This window comes from Salvelinus fontinalis, chromosome 11 (assembly GCF_029448725.1).
Source record: "Salvelinus fontinalis isolate EN_2023a chromosome 11, ASM2944872v1, whole genome shotgun sequence".
NCBI classification, from domain to species: domain Eukaryota; kingdom Metazoa; phylum Chordata; class Actinopteri; order Salmoniformes; family Salmonidae; genus Salvelinus; species Salvelinus fontinalis.
Window position 1 is genome coordinate 57,614,389 of NC_074675.1, and position 17,362 is coordinate 57,631,750.

The following is a 17,362-nucleotide window of genomic DNA, read 5'->3' on the forward strand; positions in this document are numbered from 1 at the left end:
CCCAGCCAGCCAGGTAGCCATCCAGCCAGGTAGCCAGCCAGGTACCCATCCAGCCAGGTACCCATCCAGCCAGGTAGCCAGCCAGCCAGGTAGCCATCCAGCCAGGTAGCCAGCCAGGTAGCCAGCCAGCCAGGTACCCATCCAGCCAGGTAGCCAGCCAGGTAGACAGCCAGCCAGGTAGCCATCCAGCCAGGTAGCCAGCCAGGTAGCCAGCCAGCCAGGTACCCATCCAGCCAGGTAGCCAGCCAGGTAGACAGCCAGCCAGGTACCCATCCAGCCAGGTAGCCAGCCAGGTAGACAGCCAGCCATATAGCCAGCCAGGTAGCCAGCCAGGTAGCCATCCAGCCAGGTACCCATCCAGCCAGGTAGCCAGCCAGGTAGCCAGCCAGCCAGGTACCCATCCAGCCAGGTAGCCAGCCAGGTAGACAGCCAGCCATATAGCCAGCCAGGTAGCCAGCCAGGTAGCCAGCCATGTAGGCAGCCAGGTAGCCAGCAATGTAGCCAACCAGGTACCCATCCAGCCAGGTAGCCAGCCATGTAGCCATCCAGTCAGGTAGCCAGCAATGTAGCCAACCGGGTACCCATCCAGCCAGGTAGCCTGCCAGCCAGGTAGCCTGCCAGCCAGGTAGCCAGCCATGTAGCCAGCCAGCCAGGTAGCCAGCAATGTAGCCAACCAGGTACCCATCCAGCCAGGTAGCCTGCCAGCCAGGTAGCCTGCCAGCCAGGTAGCCAACAATGTAGCCAACCAGGTACCCATCCAGCCAGGTAGCCAGCCAGCCAGGTAGCCAGCCAGCCAGGTAGCCAGCCAGCCAGGTAGCCAGCCAGCCAGGTAGCCAGCCAGCCATATAGCCAGCCAGGTAGCCAGCCAGGTAGCCAGCCAGCCATATAGCCAGCCAGGTAGCCAGCCAGGTAGCCAGCCAGGTAGCCAGCCAGGTAGCCAGCCAGCCACGTAGCCAGCCACGTAGCCAGCCAGGTAGCCAGCCAGCCAGGTAGCCAGCCAGGTAGACAGCCAGCCATATAGCCAGCCAGGTAGCCAGCCAGGTAGCCAGCCAGGTAGCCAGCCAGCCATATAGCCAGCCAGGTAGCCAGCCAGCCAGCCAGGTAGCCAGCCAGCCAGGTAGCCAGCCAGGTAGCCAGCCAGCCAGGTAGCCAGCCAGGTAGCCAGCCAGGTAGCCAGCCAGCCAGGTAGCCGGCCAGGTAGCCAGCCAGCCAGGTAGCCAGCCATATAGCCAGCCAGGTAGCCAGCCAGGTAGCCAGCCATGTAGCCAGCCAGCCAGGTAGCCAGCAATGTAGCCAACCAGGTACCCATCCAGCCAGGTAGCCTGCCAGCCAGGTAGCCTGCCAGCCAGGTAGCCAACAATGTAGCCAACCAGGTACCCATCCAGCCAGGTAGCCAGCCAGCCAGCCAGCCAGGTAGCCAGCCAGCCAGGTAGCCAGCCAGGTAGCCAGCCAGCCAGGTAGCCAGCCAGCCATATATCCAGCCAGGTAGCCAGCCAGCCAGCCAGGTAGCCAGCCAGCCAGGTAGCCAGCCAGGTAGCCAGCCAGGTAGCCAGCCAGGTAGCCAGCCAGCCAGGTAGCCGGCCAGGTAGCCAGCCAGCCAGGTAGCCAGCCATATAGCCAGCCAGGTAGCCAGCCAGGTAGCCAGCCAGCCATATAGCCAGCCAGGTAGCCAGCCAGGTAGCTAGACAGCCATATAGCCAGCCAGGTAGCCAGCCAGGTAGATAGCCAGCCATATAGCCAGCCAGGTAGCCAGCCAGGTAGATAGCCAGCCATATAGCCAGCCATGTAGCCAGCCAGGTAGCTAGCCAGCCATATAGCCAGCCAGGTAGCTAGCCAGCCATATAGCCAGCCAGCCAGCCATGTAGCCAGCCATATAGCCAGCCAGGTAGCTAGCCAGCCATATAGCCAGCCATATAGCCAGCCATATAGCCAGCCAGGTAGCTAGCCAGCCATATAGCCAGCCAGGTAGCTAGCCAGCCAGGTAGCTAGCCAGCCATATAGCCAGCCAGCCAGCCATGTAGCCAGCCAGGTAGCCAGCCAGCCAGGTAGCCAGCCAGGTAGCCAGCCAGGTAGCCAGCCAGGTAGCCAGCCAGCCAGGTAGCCAGCCAGCCAGCCATGTAGCCAGCCAGCCATGTAGCCAGCCAGCCAGGTAGCCAGCAAGGTAGCCAGCCAGCCAGGTAGCCAGCCAGGTAGCCAGCCAGCCAGGTAGCCAGCCAGCCAGGTAGCCAGCCAGCCAGGTAGCCAGCCAGCCATATAGCCAGCCAGGTAGCCAGCCAGGTAGCTAGCCAGCCATATAGCCAGCCAGGTAGCTAGCCAGCCAGGTAGCTAGCCAGCCAGGTAGCCAGCCAGCCATATAGCCAGCCAGGTAGCCAGCCAGCCAGGTAGCCAGCCAGGTAGCCAGCCAGGTAGCCAGCCTGCCAGGTAGCCAGCCAGGTAGCCAGCCAGCCAGGTAGCCAGCCAGGTAGCCAGCCAGCCATATAGCCAGCCAGGTAGCCAGCCAGGTAGCCAGCCAGGTAGCTAGCCAGCCATATAGCCAGCCAGCCAGGTAGCCAGCCAGGTAGCCAGCCATGTAGCCAGCCATATAGCCAGCCAGCCAGGTAGCCAGCCAGGTAGCCAGCCAGCCATATAGCCAGCCATGTAGCCAGCCATGTAGCCAGCCATGTAGCCAGCCATATAGCCAGCCAGGTAGCCAGCCAGCCATATAGCCAGCCAGGTAGCTAGCCAGCCATATAGCCAGCCAGGTAGCCAGCCAGCCATATAGCCAGCCAGGTAGCTAGCCAGGTAGCCAGCCAGCCAGGTAGCTAGCCAGCCATATAGCCAGCCATATAGCCAGCCAGGTAGCCAGCCAGCCATATAGCCAGCCAGGTAGCTAGCCAGCCATATAGCCAGCCAGGTAGCCAGCCAGCCAGCCAGTAAACAAATCTTTATTCTGTTCATGTCTGATATTTTGTTAGAGTTATGCTGGATGACATTGTAAATAGATCACTGTCTGTCCAAGGGGTTTAATGATGTTTTTAATCTGTGAGATAAAATGATAGGAAATCTTCCAAACAGTATGTTTACCTGTATCCAGTCAGCTCTCTCCAGACAATGCCAGTCTTCACTATACACCTGCAGCTTCGCAGGTAGAGACGAATACAAACCACTCAGACCTGTAGCCAGGACCTAGACACACACACAGTCACACACACACACAGTCATGAGCCAAGGACTTTTCAATGCTGGAATGAAATTCCACTGCAGATTAGAGTCTACTGTGCCCTGGTAGGATTTACAGAGAGAGGAGAGGGGGGGGGGGGAGGAGGGGGGGGGGGGGGGGGGGGACGTTTAAAGCCTGTCATGGACTACATCCCCACTCTACTCTGCAAACGCACTACACAACAACAACAACTAATCAACAACAACAACAACTAATCAACAACAGCAACAACTAATCAACAACAGCAACAACTAATCAACAACAGCAACAACTAATCAACAACAACTAATCAACAACACCTAATCAACAACAACTAATCAACAACAGAACCAGAAAACAACAACAACTAATCAACAACAACTAATCAACAACCAGAAAACAACAACAACTAATCAACAACAGCAACAACTAATCAACAACAACTAATCAACAACATCAACAACTAATCAACAACAGCAACAACTAATCAACAACAGCAACAACTAAACAACAACTAATCAACAACAGCAACAACTAAACAACAACTAATCAACAACAGCAACAACTAATCAACAACAACAACAACTAATCAACAACAGAACCAGAAAACAACAACTAATCAACAACCAGAAAACAACAACTAATCAACAACCAGAAAACAACAACTAATCAACAACCAGAAAACAACAACTAATCAACAACATCTAATCAACAACAACAAATCAACAACGGAACCAGTTGGGGTTAGCAGGAGGCTAAGAGCGCCGAGGCGATCGACCTATCAGGTCACAGCGTCCTAATCCCCCATCTCTAGATTGAGGTCAACTCTGTCCCATGAGCTAAATCTGGTACACAGTTCCACCAGGAGAAAGTGGTTTCCTGATCTTTCCCACTGGTCTGATACTTATAAAAGACTGTGGACAGCTTTCCTCTCTCTCTGTTCTCTTCCTCATCTCCCCCTTCTGTCACCCCGTCCCCAACCTCCTCCCTCCTCATCTCCCCCTTCTGTCACCCCGTGTCCCCAATCTCCTCCCTCCTCTCTTCCTCATCTTCCCCTTCTGTCACCCCGTCCCCAACCTCCTCCCTCCTCATCTCCCCCTTCTGTCACCCCGTGTCCCCAATCTCCTCCCTCCTCTCTTCCTCATCTTCCCCTTCTGTCACCCCGTCCCCAATCTCCTCCCTCCTCATCTCCCCTTCTGTCACCCCGTCCCCAATCTCCTCCCTCCTCTCTTCCTTATCTCCCCCTTCTGTCACCCCGTGTCACCAATCTCCTCCCTCCTCATCCCCCCCTTCTGTCACCCCGTGTCCCCAATCTCCTCCCTCCTCATCCCCCCCCTTCTGTCACCCCGTGTCCCCAGTCTCCTCCCTCCTCATCTCCCCTTCTGTCACCCCGTGTCCCCAATCTCCTCCCTCCTCATCTCCCCCTTCTGTCACCCCGTGTCCCCAATCTCCTCCCTCCTCATCTCCCCCTTCTGTCACCCCCCGTCCCCAATCTCCTCCCTCCTCATCTCCCCCTTCTGTCACCCCGTGTCCCCAATCTCCTCCCTCCTCATCTCCCCCTTCTGTCACCCCGTGTCCCCAATCTCCTCCCTCCTCATCTCCCCCTTCTGTCACCCCGTGTCCCCAATCTCCTCCCTCCTCATCTCCCCCTTCTGTCACCCCCCCGTCCCCAATCTCCTCCCTCCTCATCTCCCCCTTCTGTCACCCCGTGTCCCCAATCTCCTCCCTCCTCATCTCCCCCTTCTGTCACCCCGTGTCCCCAATCTCCTCCCTCCTCATCTCCCCCTTCTGTCACCCCGTCCCCAATCTCCTCCCTCCTCATCTCCCCCATCTGTCACCCCGTCCCCAATCTCCTCCCTCCTCATCTCCCCCTTCTGTCACCCCGTCCCCAATCTCCTCCCTCCTCATCTCCCCCTTCTGTCACCCCGTCCCCAATCTCCTCTCTTCCTTATCTCCCCCTTCTGTCACCCCGTGTCCCCAATCTCCTCCCTCCTCTCTCTCCTTCCTCTCCATTGTAATCATATTAAGGCCTATTACATAAGGAGTAATGAGCTCAGTCTTTACCTCTCACTCACTGAGGAGGGGGAGGAGAGGGAGGAGAGGGGGAGGGTGTGGAGGGGGAGGAGAGAGGCGATAAAGATGAGTGACTACAAACTATGTGACAAACACCCAGCAGTAGAGCTACGGTAACTACGGTAACTACGGTAGCTACGGTAACCGTCTCACAGGACAGAAGTAGGTGTTGTCTGTGATGTGTGTAGCGACTCTGGGGTTGTAGGCCGACAGCTTCATGATGAGCAGCAGAGCGTCCCGGGCCTGCTGTCCTACGCTGCCTTCCTGATGGGTGAAGGGGATCAGCAGGGAGAAGAGCAGGAAGTTGGCCGCGCCCTGGTCCTCACTGGTGTGGAAGAATAACTCTGACAGGAGGAAGAGAAGACATCAGAAAACTACTTTATTGTCCATTTTTATCTTGCAGAAAACAAAACCAGAACTCACCTAACACGGAGGGATCCTTAGCCAGCGCACCACACAGCTGGTTGAGTAGGAGCACCAACTCTGCTTCCACTGACCCCCCTCCTCCTCCTCTTCCTCCAGCCCCAGCCCCAGCACAGGAGGATAACAGCATCATTAAGGGTCGGAGAACAGGCTTGTGGTGCAGTAGAGGCTGTCTGGCCTGAGATAGAAGCATCTGGTACATCCTCAGCTGTTGCAGAGAGACGGAGAGAGAGATGGGGGAGCAGAGAGAGAGATGGGGGGGCAGAGAGAGAGAGATGGGGGAGCAGAGATGGAAGGGGGCAGAGACAGAGAGATGAAGAGAGAGAGAGATTGGGGATAAGTTATCAATTCCTCACCCTGTCACTGAAACAGTCAATAATATCCCTTCTTTCTGGGGTGTTTTTCCCAGCCTCTTCTGTGACAACTGCTGATGTAAAACGGACTTTATAAAATAAATAAATGTAATTGATTGATTGCAAAATAAAATCACTTGTTCCAGTTTCATATCATCAGTGAAGTGTCGTCTCAGACTCCAGAGGAACAGCCTCTCCATCACTCCTTCGACAACAACTAACTCTAGGATGGCTCCCATCGCTCCGCCTTGGCCCGGCTCCTAAGGACGTCAAAAACAAAACTTTGGTCATTTAAGTAACACAACTCTGTACCTACAGCATGACTGCCATGTAGGTGGCATGGAGGGGGGGGGGGGGGCACAGAAATATCTCACATAGAATGGATCTACTGCTTATCGGATTGGCTTTCGATGAGAACGACAGATCTATAAATGGCATTTCTATCTGAAAAAGTGAGCTTTCCTCCTCCATCAGCAGCAACAGCATGTGTTCTACGTAGTTCTGTACCGCGCTGGCCTCGTCACCGGGGATCGGACCGAGACGAAGGCACACACCGCCGCTATTATGCACAGGATCATGTTTCTCCAAGATCTTCACCACCTGAGACAGGAAGAGAGGGGGAGGAGAGAGGTGGGAGAAAGGGGAAGGGGGGAGGGAGGGGGAGAGAGAGAGGAGAGAGGGGGAGGAGAGAGGTGGGAGAAAGGGGAAGGGAGAGAGAGGTAGGGGGAGAGGGGACAGGTTGGAGGGAGGGAGAGAGAGAGAGAGAGGAGAGAGGGGGAGGAGAGAGGTGGGAGAAAGGGGAAGGGAGAGAGAGGTAGGGGGAGAGGGGACAGGGGGGAGGGAGGGAGAGAGAGAGAGGAGAGAGGTTGGAGAGAGGGGAAGGGAGAGAGAGGTAGGGGGAGAGAGAGAGGATAGAGGGGGAGGAGAGAGGTGGGAGAAAGGAGAAGGGAGAGAGAGGTAGGGGGAGAGGGGACAGGCGGGAGGGAGAGAGAGAGAGAGAGGAGAGAGGTTGGAGAGAGGGGAAGGGAGAGAGAGGTAGGGGGAGAGGGGACAGGCGGGAGGGAGAGAGAGAGAGAGAGGAGAGAGGTTGGAGAGAGGGGAAGGGAGAGAGAGGTAGGGGGAGAGGGGACAGGGGGGAGGGAGAGAGAGAGAGAGGAGAGAGAGGTAGGGGGAGAGGGGACAGGGGGAGGGGGAGGAGAGAGGTGGGAGAAAGGGGAAGGGAGAGAGAGGTAGGGGGAGAGGGGAAAGGGGGGAGGGAGAGAGAGAGAGAGAGAGGAGAGAAGTTGGAGAGAGAGGTAGGGGGAGAGGGGACAGGGGGGAGGGAGAGGGAGAGAGAGTCGTACTGAACAGGTTGTTTGGGATGTATTCTTACGGTGATTAGGTTCCATCCACATGATTGGTGCATTCCCCCACAATTCAATTCAAATGTGTTTTCTAAACATACATAAGGAGGACAGGTTTCTGCTGCTGGTAAGACAGACAGGCATGCCGCCTCTAACTGGGGAGGGAAACAGGCATGCTGCCTCTAACTGGGGAGGGAAACATGCATGCTGCCTCTAACTGGGGAGGGAAACAGGCATGCTGCCTCTAACTGGGGAGGGAAACAGGCATGCTGCCTCTAACTGGGGAGGGAAACAGGCATGCTGCCTCTAAATGGGGAGAGAAACAGGCATGCTGCCTCTGACTGGGGAGGGAAACAGGCATGAAGCCTCTAACTGGGGAGGGAAACAGGCATGCTGCCTCTAACTGGGGAGGGAAACAGGCATGCTGCCTCTAACTGGGGAGGGAAACAGGCATGCTGCCTCTAACTGGAGAGGGAAACAGGCATGCTGCCTCTAACTGGAGAGGGAAACAGGCATGCTGCCTCTAACTGGGGAGGGAAACAGGCATGCTGCCTCTAACTGGGGAGGGAAACAGGCATGCTGCCTCTGACTGGGGAGGGAAACAGGCATGCTGCCTCTAACTGGGGAGAGAAACATACATGCTGCCTCTAACTGGGGAGGGAAACAGGCATGCTGCCTCTAACTGGAGAGGGAAACAGGCATGCTGCCTCTAACTGGGGAGGGAAACAGGCATGCTGCCTCTAACTGGGGAGGGAAACAGGCATGCTGCCTCTAACTGGGGAGGGAAACAGGCATGCTGCCTCTAACTGGGGAGGGAAACAGGCATGCTGCCTCTAACTGGAGAGGGAAACAGGCATGCTGCCTCTAACTGGGGAGGGAAACAGGCATGCTGCCTCTGACTGGGGAGGGAAACAGGCATGCTGCCTCTAACTGGAGAGGGAAACAGGCATGCTGCCTCTGACTGGGGAGGGAAACAGGCATGCTGACTCTAACTGGGGAGGGAAACAGGCATGCTGCCTCTGACTGGTGAGGGAAACAGGCAGACACGCTGCCTCTAACTGGGGAGGGAAACAGACATGCTGCCTCTGACTGGGGAGGGAAACAGGCATGCTGCCTCTAACTGGGGAGGGAAACAGACATGCTGCCTCTGACTGAGGAGGGAAACAGGCATGCTGCCTCTAACTGGGGAGGGAAACAGACATGCTGCCTCTGACTGGGGAGGGAAACAGGCATGCTGCCTCTAACTGGGGAGGAAAACAGGCATGCTGCCTCTAACTGGGGAGGGAAACAGACATGCTGCCTCTGACTGGGGAGGGAAACAGGCATGCTGCCTCTGACTGGGGAGGAAAACAGGCATGCTGCCTCTGACTGGGGAGGGAAACAGGCATGCTGCCTCTAACTGGGGAGGGAAACAGGCATGCTGCCTCTAACTGGGGAGGGAAACAGACATGCTGCCTCTAACTGGGGAGAGAAACAGGCATGCTGCCTCTAACTGGGGAGGGAAACAGGCATGCTGCCTCTAACTGGGGAGGGAAACAGGCATGCTGCCTCTGACTGGGGAGGGAAACAGGCATGCTGCCTCTAACTGGGGGAGGGAAACAGGCATGCTGCCTCTAACTGGGGAGGGAAACAGACATGCTGCCTCTAACTGGGGAGAGAAACAGGCATGCTGCCTCTAACTGGGGAGGAAAACAGGCATGCTGCCTCTGACTGGGGAGGGAAACAGGCATGCTGCCTCTAACTGGGGAGGGAAACAGGCATGCTGCCTCTAACTGGGGAGGGAAACAGACATGCTGCCTCTAACTGGGGAGGGAAACAGACATGCTGCCTCTGACTGGGGAGGGAAACAGGCATGCTGCCTCTAACTGGGGAGGAAAACAGGCATGCTGCCTCTAACTGGGGAGGAAAACCGGCATGCTGCCTCTGACTGGGGAGGGAAACAGGCATGCTGCCTCTAACTGGGGAGGGAAACAGACATGCTGCCTCTGACTGGGGAGGGAAACAGGCATGCTGCCTCTAACTGGGGAGGGAAACAGGCATGCTGCCTCTAACTGGGGAGGGAAACAGGCATGCTGCCTCTAACTGGGGAGGGAAACAGGCATGCTGCCTCTAACTGGGGAGGGAAACAGACATGCTGCCTCTAACTGGGGAGGGAAACAGGCATGCTGCCTCTAACTGGGGAGGGAAACAGGCATGTTGCCTCTAACGGTGGAGGGAAACAGACATGCTGCCTCTAACTGGGGAGAGAAACAGGCATGCTGCCTCTAACTGGGGAGGGAAACAGACATGCTGCCTCTAACTGGGGAGAGAAACAGGCATGCTGCCTCTAACTGGAGGGGGGAAACAGGCATGCTGCCTCTAACTGGAGGGGGGAAACAGGCATGCTGCCTCTAACTGGGGAGGGAAACAGGCATGCTGCCTCTAACTGGGGAGGGAAACAGGCATGCTGCCTCTAACTGGGGAGGGAAACAGACATGCTGCCTCTAACTGGGGAGGGAAACAGACATGCTGCCTCTGACTGGGGAGGAAAACAGGCATGCTGCCTCTAACTGGGGAGGAAAACAGGCATGCTGCCTCTAACTGGGGAGGAAAACCGGCATGCTGCCTCTGACTGGGGAGGGAAACAGGCATGCTGCCTCTAACTGGGGAGGGAAACAGACATGCTGCCTCTGACTGGGGAGAGAAACAGGCATGCTGCCTCTAACTGGAGGGGGGAAACAGGCATGCTGCCTCTAACTGGGGAGGGAAACAGGCATGCTGCCTCTAACTGGGGAGGGAAACAGGCATGCTGCCTCTGACTGGGGAGGGAAACAGGCATGCTGCCTCTAACTGGGGAGGGAAACAGGCATGCTGCCTTTAACTGGGGAGGGAAACAGGCATGCTGCCTCTAACTGGGGAGGGAAACAGGCATGCTGCCTCTGACTGGGGAAGGAAACAGGCATGCTGCCTCTGAATGGGGAGAGAAACAGGCATGCTGCCTCTGACTGGGGAGGGAAACAGGCATGAAGCCTCTAACTGGGGAGGGAAACAGGCGTGCTGCCTCTAACTGGGGAGGGAAACAGGCGTGCTGCCTCTAACTGGGGAGGGAAACAGGCATGCTGCCTCTAACTGGGGAGGGAAACAGGCATGCTGCCTCTGACTGGGGAGGGAAACAGGCAGACACGCTGCCTCTAACTGGGGAGGGAAACAGACATGCTGCCTCTAACTGGGGAGGGAAACAGACATGCTGCCTCTGACTGGGGAGGGAAACAGGCATGCTGCCTCTGACTGGGGAGGGAAACAGACATGCTGCCTCTGACTGGGGAGGGAAACAGACATGCTGCCTCTGACTGGGGAGGGAAACAGGCATGCTGCCTCTGACTGGGGAGGGAAACAGGCAGACACGCTGCCTCTAACTGGGGAGGGAAACAGGCATGCTGACTCTAACTGGGGAGGGAAACAGGCATGCTGCCTCTAACTGGGGAGGGAAATAGGCATGCTGACTCTAACTGGGGAGGGAAACAGGCATGCTGCCTCTGACTGGGGAGGGAAACAGGCAGACACGCTGCCTCTAACTGGGGAGGGAAACAGACATGCTGCCTCTGACTGGGGAGGGAAACAGGCATGCTGCCTCTGACTGGGGAGGGAAACAGGCATGCTGCCTCTGACTGGGGAGGGAAACAGGCATGCTGCCTCTAACTGGGGAGGGAAACAGGCATGCTGCCTCTGACTGGGGAGGGAAACAGGCAGACACGCTGCCTCTAACTGGGGAGGGAAACAGGCATGCTGCCTCTAACTGGGGAGGGAAACAGGCATGCTGCCTCTAACTGGGGAGGGAAACAGACATGCTGCCTCTGACTGGGGAGGGAAACAGGCATGTTGCCTCTAACTGGGGAGGAAAACAGGCATGCTGCCTCTAACTGGGGAGGAAAACAGGCATGCTGCCTCTGACTGGGGAGGGAAACAGGCATGCTGCCTCTAACTGGGGAGGGAAACAGGCATGCTGCCTCTAACTGGGGAGGGAAACAGGCATGCTGCCTCTGACTGGGGAGGGAAACAGGCATGCTGCCTCTGACTGGGGAGGGAAACAGGCATGCTGCCTCTAACTGGGGAGGGAAACAGACATGCTGACTCTAACTGGGGAGGGAAACAGGCATGCTGCCTCTGACTGGGGAGGGAAACAGGCATGCTGCCTCTGACTGGGGAGGGAAACAGGCATACTGCCTCTAACTGGGGAGGGAAACAGACATGCTGCCTCTAACTGGGGAGAGAAACAGGCATGCTGCCTCTAACTGGGGAGGGAAACAGACATGCTGCCTCTAACTGGGGAGGGAAACAGTAATGCTGCCTCTAACTGGGGAGAGAAACAGGCATGCTGCCTCTAACTGGGGAGGGAAACAGGCATGCTGCCTCTGACTGGGGAGGGAAACAGGCATGCTGCCTCTAACTGGGGAGGGAAACAGACATGCTATTTCTAACTGGGGAGAGAAACAGGCATGCTGCCTCTAACTGGGGAGGGAAACAGGGAAGCTTGAGCCTACTCTGGGGCCAAACCACATCCTCTGAGGACCGGGGCCAAACCGTGTCTTCTGAGGACCGGGGCCAAACCGTGTCCTCTGAGGACCGGGGCCAAACCACATCCTCTGAGGACCGGGGCCAAACCACATCCTCTGAGGACCGGGCCAAACCACATCCTCTGAGGACCGGGGCCAAACCACATCCTCTGAGGACCGGGGCCAAACCACATCCTCTGAGGACCGGGGCCAAACCACATTCTCTGAGGACCGGGGCCAAACCACATCCTCTGAGGACCGGGGCCAAACCACATTCTCTGAGGACCGGGGCCAAACCACATCCTCTGAGGACCGGGGCCAAACCACATCCTCTGAGGACCGGGGCCAAACCACATCCTCTGAGGACCGGGGCCAAACCACATTCTCTGAGGACCGGGGCCAAACCACATCCTCTGAGGACCGGGGCCAAACCACATCCTCTGAGGACCGGGGCCAAACCACGTCCTCTGAGGACCGGGCCAAACCACATCCTCTGAGGACCGGGCCAAACCACATTCTCTGAGGACCGGGGCCAAACCACATCCTCTGAGGACCGGGGCCAAACCACGTCCTCTGAGGACCGGGCCAAACCACATCCTCTGAGGACCGGTCCAAACCACATTCTCTGAGGACCGGGGCCAAACCACATCCTCTGAGGACCGGGCCAAACCACATCCTCTGAGGACCGGTCCAAACCAAAAGCATAATTGGTGGCGGTGAGAATCCAATTATAAAATGAGGATTTGAGTAGTACTATGTCACGTACAGCCACAGACAGCCAGTAGCTTTGGTGGGACAACATTTTAAAAACCATCTAATTCGTCATGGTATATCATTGAGCGTGTCCTCCCGCTAGTCATGAGCCTGGAAGGGTACACTTCCTGCTTTTACTTCTTGGCAAGGGTACACTTCCTGCTTTTACTTCTTGGCAAGGGTACACTTCCTGCTTTTACTTCTTGGCAAGGGTACACTCAAAATGGCTGCCAGTCCACCCATTATGATGTCATTGACTTGAATGGAGAGGCCCTTTCTATTCAGTCTATTTCTCTGAGACAGGCAGGTAGACAGGCAGGCAGGTAGACAGGTAGACAGACAGGCAGGTAGACAGGTAGACAGACAGGCAGGCAGGTAGACATGCAGGCAGGTAGACAGAGAGGCAGGTAGACAGGCAGGTAGACAGACAGACAGGCAGGTAGACAGGTAGCCAGGCAGGTAGACAGACAGGCAGGTAGACAGACAGACAGGCAGACAGACAGGCAAGTAGACAGATACCAGACAGGTATGTACAGACAGACAGGTAGACAGTAAGACAGACAGGTAGACAGTAAGACAGACAGGTTGACAGTAAGACAGACAGGTGTATACAGACAGACAGACAGACAGACAGACAGTAAGACAGACAGGTAGACAGACAGGTAGACAGTAAGACAGACAGGTTGACAGTAAGACAGACAGGTGTATACAGACAGACAGGTAGACAGACAGACAGATAGGTTGACAGTAAGACAGACAGGTGTATACAGACAGACAGGTAGACAGTAAGACAGACAGGTAGACAGTAAGACAGACAGGTAGACAGTAAGACAGACAGGTGTATACAGACAGGCAGGTAGACAGTAAGACAGACAGGTGTATACAGACAGGCAGGTAGACAGTAAGACAGACAGACAGGTGTATACAGACAGACAGGTTGACAGTAAGACAGACAGGTGAGTATCTACCTGTGCCCAGTGGTTTCTGAAGACGATCATGCAGGTTTCTGGGTCCACCCCTTTCAGGGACAGTGACTTCGTCCTGTTTCCGTTGGCAACCACAGAGGCCATCATCTTGACTGCTGGACAGGTTGGGCTAAACCATGTCTCGGTGTGGAGTAGGGGGTGGCAGGGTGGAAGTGGAGAGAGCAGGGGAGGTACTCCTCACACTCACCCCAGAATCAACAACTTCTCCGGTGCAGGTTGGCACATGGGGGGCCTCATAGGAGAGAGAATCAGCAGAAAAAAACACAAAATCATTGATAACGTTGGTATTGGGATGAATAAGTAAGAAAATGTCACTGTTTACCAGGGGTCCTGAGATAAAAAAAAAACACTTAATCTTATACAGTACCAGTCAAAAGTTTAGACACGCCTCTTTCCAGGGTTTTTCTTTATTTTTACTATTTATAGAATAATATTGTAGAATAATAGTGACGACAGCAAAACTATGAAATAACACATATGGAATCATGTTTTGTATTTGAGATTCTTCAAAGTAGCCACACTTTGCCTTGAGGACAGCTTTGCACACTCTTGGCATTCTCTCAACCAGCTTCATGAGGTAGTCACCTGGCATGCATTTCAATTAACTTTTAAGGCACTCCTGTTAATTTGTGAAATTTCTTTCCTTCTTAATGCGTTTGAGCCAATCAGTTGTGTTGTGACAAGGTAGGGGTGGGTATACAGAAGACAGCCCTATTTGGTACTTTCATATAACATTGAATGTATACCCGGTCGCATTCCGCTTCGCTCCACAGGTAGTATCACACTTTCACTTCATTTCATTACAGTACAACGGTTTGATTTGTTTGATCTTAGCTAGCTACATAGCCGTCTTTGTATCAAAGATAATTGTGTTGTTTAGAGCGATTTTCTAGGTTAGCTAGCCAGCTATTTTCGTCCTTTTAACGTAACGTAACGTAATCAACACTGCTAGCTAGCTAGCTAGCTACCGAATAGCAGCACTGTAGAATCTATTACATTCAACGGAACAACGGAACGACTTGATTAGTGTAGTGTTAGCTAGTTACACAGTTGTGTTTGCTGTCCTTGTATCTAAGATAACTGTGGAGTCTAGAGTAATTTTCGGTTAGCTAGCCAGCTATTTTTGTCCGCCGCGCTGCCGTTCCCCTACCTAGTCAATACTGCTAGTCAACACCGCTAACACTGCTAACACTGCTAGCTAGCCAACTTCTACCGAATAGCAGCACTGTAGAAACTATTACATTACAACGGAACGATTTGATTAGTGTAGTGTTAGCTAGCTAGTGTTAGCTAGCTACATAGTTGTCTTTTCTGTCCTTGTATCTAGGACAATTGTGTAGTTAGACTAATTATCTGGCCAGTTACCGAGGTTACCTAGCCAGCTATCGAGGCTACCTGGCCAGCTACACTTTCAAACAAAGTCAACAACGCAGCCACTGCTAGCCAGCCTACTTCAGCAGTACTGTATCATTTTAATCATTTTAGTCAATAAGATTTTTGCAACGTAAGCTTAACTTTCTGAACATTCGAGACGTGTAGTCCACTTGTCATTCCAATCTCCTTTGCATTAGCGTAGCCTCTCCTGTAGCCTGTCAACTATGTGTCTGTCTATCCCTGTTCTCTCCTCTCTGCACAGACCATACAAACGCTTCACACCGCGTGGCCGCGGCCACCCTAACCTGGTAGTCCCAGCCCGCACGACCCACGTGGAGTTCCAGGTCTCCGGTAGCCTCTGGAACTGCCGATCTGCGGCCAACAAGGCAGAGTTCATCTCAGCCTATGCTTCCCTCCAGTCCCTCGACTTCTTGGCACTGACGGAAACATGGCTCACCACAGATAACACTGCTACTCCTACTGCTCTCTCTTCGTCTGCCCACGTGTTCTCGCACACCCCGAGAGCTTCTGGTCAGCGGGGTGGTGGCACCGGGATCCTCATCTCTCCCGAGTGGTCATTCTCTCTTTCTCCCCTTACCCATCTGTCTATCGCCTCCTTTGAATTCCATGCTGTCACAGTTAGCAGCCCTTTCAAGCTTAACATCCTTATCATTTATCGCCCTCCAGGTTTCCCTCGGAGAGTTCATCAATGAGCTTGATGCCTTGATAAGCTCCTTTCCTGAGAACGGCTCACCTCTCACAGTTCTGGGCGACTTTAACCTCCCCACGTCTACCTTTGACTCATTCCTCTCTGCCTCCTTCTTTCCACTCCTCTCCTCTTTTGACCTCACCCTCTCACCTTCCCCCCCTACTCACAAGGCAGGCAATACGCTTGACCTCATCTTTACTAGATGCTGTTCTTCCACTAACCTCATTGCAACTCCCCTCCAAGTCTCCGACCACTACCTTGTATCCTTTTCCCTCTCGCTCTCATCCAACACTTCCCACACTGCCCCTACTCGGATGGTATCGCGCCGTCCCAACCTTCGCTCTCTCTCCCCCGCTACTCTCTCCTCTTCCATCCTATCATCTCTTCCCTCTGCTCAAACCTTCTCCAACCTATCTCCTGATTCTGCCTCCTCAACCCTCCTCTCCTCCCTTTCTGCATCCTTTGACTCTCTATGTCCCCTATCCTCCAGGCCGGCTCGGTCCTCCCCTCCCGCTCTGTGGCTCGACGACTCATTGCGAGCTCACAGAACAGGGCCCCGGGCAGCCGAGCGGAAATGGAGGAAAACTCGCCTCCCTGCGGACCTGGCATCCTTTCACTCCCTCCTCTCTACATTTTCCTCTTCTGTCTCTGCTGCTAAAGCCACTTTCTACCACTGTAAATTCCAAGCATCTGCCTCTAACCCTAGGAAGCTCTTTGCCACCTTCTCCTCCCTTCTGAATCCTCCTCCCCCTCCCCCCCCCTCCCTCTCTGCAGACGACTTCGTCAACCATTTCGAAAAGAAGGTCGACGACATCCGATCCTCGTTTGCTAAGTCAAACGACACCGCTGGTCCTGCTCACACTGCCCTACCCTGTGCTCTGACCTCTTTCTCCCCTCTCTCTCCAGATGAAATCTCGCGTCTTGTGACGGCCGGCCGCCCAACAACCTGCCCGCTTGACCCTATCCCCTCCTCTCTTCTCCAGACCATTTCCGGAGACCTTCTCCCTTACCTCACCTCGCTCATCAACTCATCCTTGACCGCTGGCTACGTCCCTTCCGTCTTCAAGAGAGCGAGAGTTGCACCCCTTCTGAAAAAACCTACACTCGATCCCTCCGATGTCAACAACTACAGACCAGTATCCCTTCTTTCTTTTCTCTCCAAAACTCTTGAACGTGCCGTCCTTGGCCAGCTCTCCTGCTATCTCTCTCAGAATTACCTTCTTGATCCAAATCAGTCAGGTTTCAAGACTAGTCATTCAACTGAGACTGCTCTTCTCTGTATCACGGAGGCGCTCCGCACTGCTAAAGCTAACTCTCTCTCCTCTGCTCTCATCCTTCTAGACCTATCGGCTGCCTTCGATACTGTGAACCATCAGATCCTCCTCTCCACCCTCTCCGAGTTGGGCATCTCCGGCGCGGCCCACGCTTGGATTGCGTCCTACCTGACAGGTCGCTCCTACCAGGTGGCGTGGCGAGAATCTGTCTCCTCACCACGCGCTCTCACCACTGGTGTCCCCCAGGGCTCTGTTCTAGGCCCTCTCCTATTCTCGCTATACACCAAGTCACTTGGCTCTGTCATAACCTCACATGGTCTCTCCTGTCATTGCTATGCAGACGACACACAATTAATCTTCTCCT

At 54.8% G+C, this 17,362-nt stretch overlaps 1 protein-coding gene across 1 annotated transcript in view; it reads right to left on the bottom strand.

Annotated features, from left to right (window-relative positions):
* Positions 1 to 17,362, bottom strand: part of LOC129866004 (FHF complex subunit HOOK interacting protein 1A-like) — a 52,301-nt gene that overhangs the window by 27,478 nt on the left and 7,461 nt on the right. The window contains exons 3-8 of the mRNA XM_055939139.1: positions 13,624 to 13,873; positions 6,492 to 6,627; positions 6,165 to 6,289; positions 5,675 to 5,882; positions 5,405 to 5,595; positions 3,064 to 3,165 (exon numbers count right to left, since the gene is read on the bottom strand). Of these exons, the coding sequence (XP_055795114.1) occupies positions 3,064 to 3,165; positions 5,405 to 5,595; positions 5,675 to 5,882; positions 6,165 to 6,289; positions 6,492 to 6,627; positions 13,624 to 13,728 (867 nt within the window). The 5' untranslated portion in view covers positions 13,729 to 13,873. The remainder of the gene's footprint in view (positions 1 to 3,063; positions 3,166 to 5,404; positions 5,596 to 5,674; positions 5,883 to 6,164; positions 6,290 to 6,491; positions 6,628 to 13,623; positions 13,874 to 17,362) is intronic.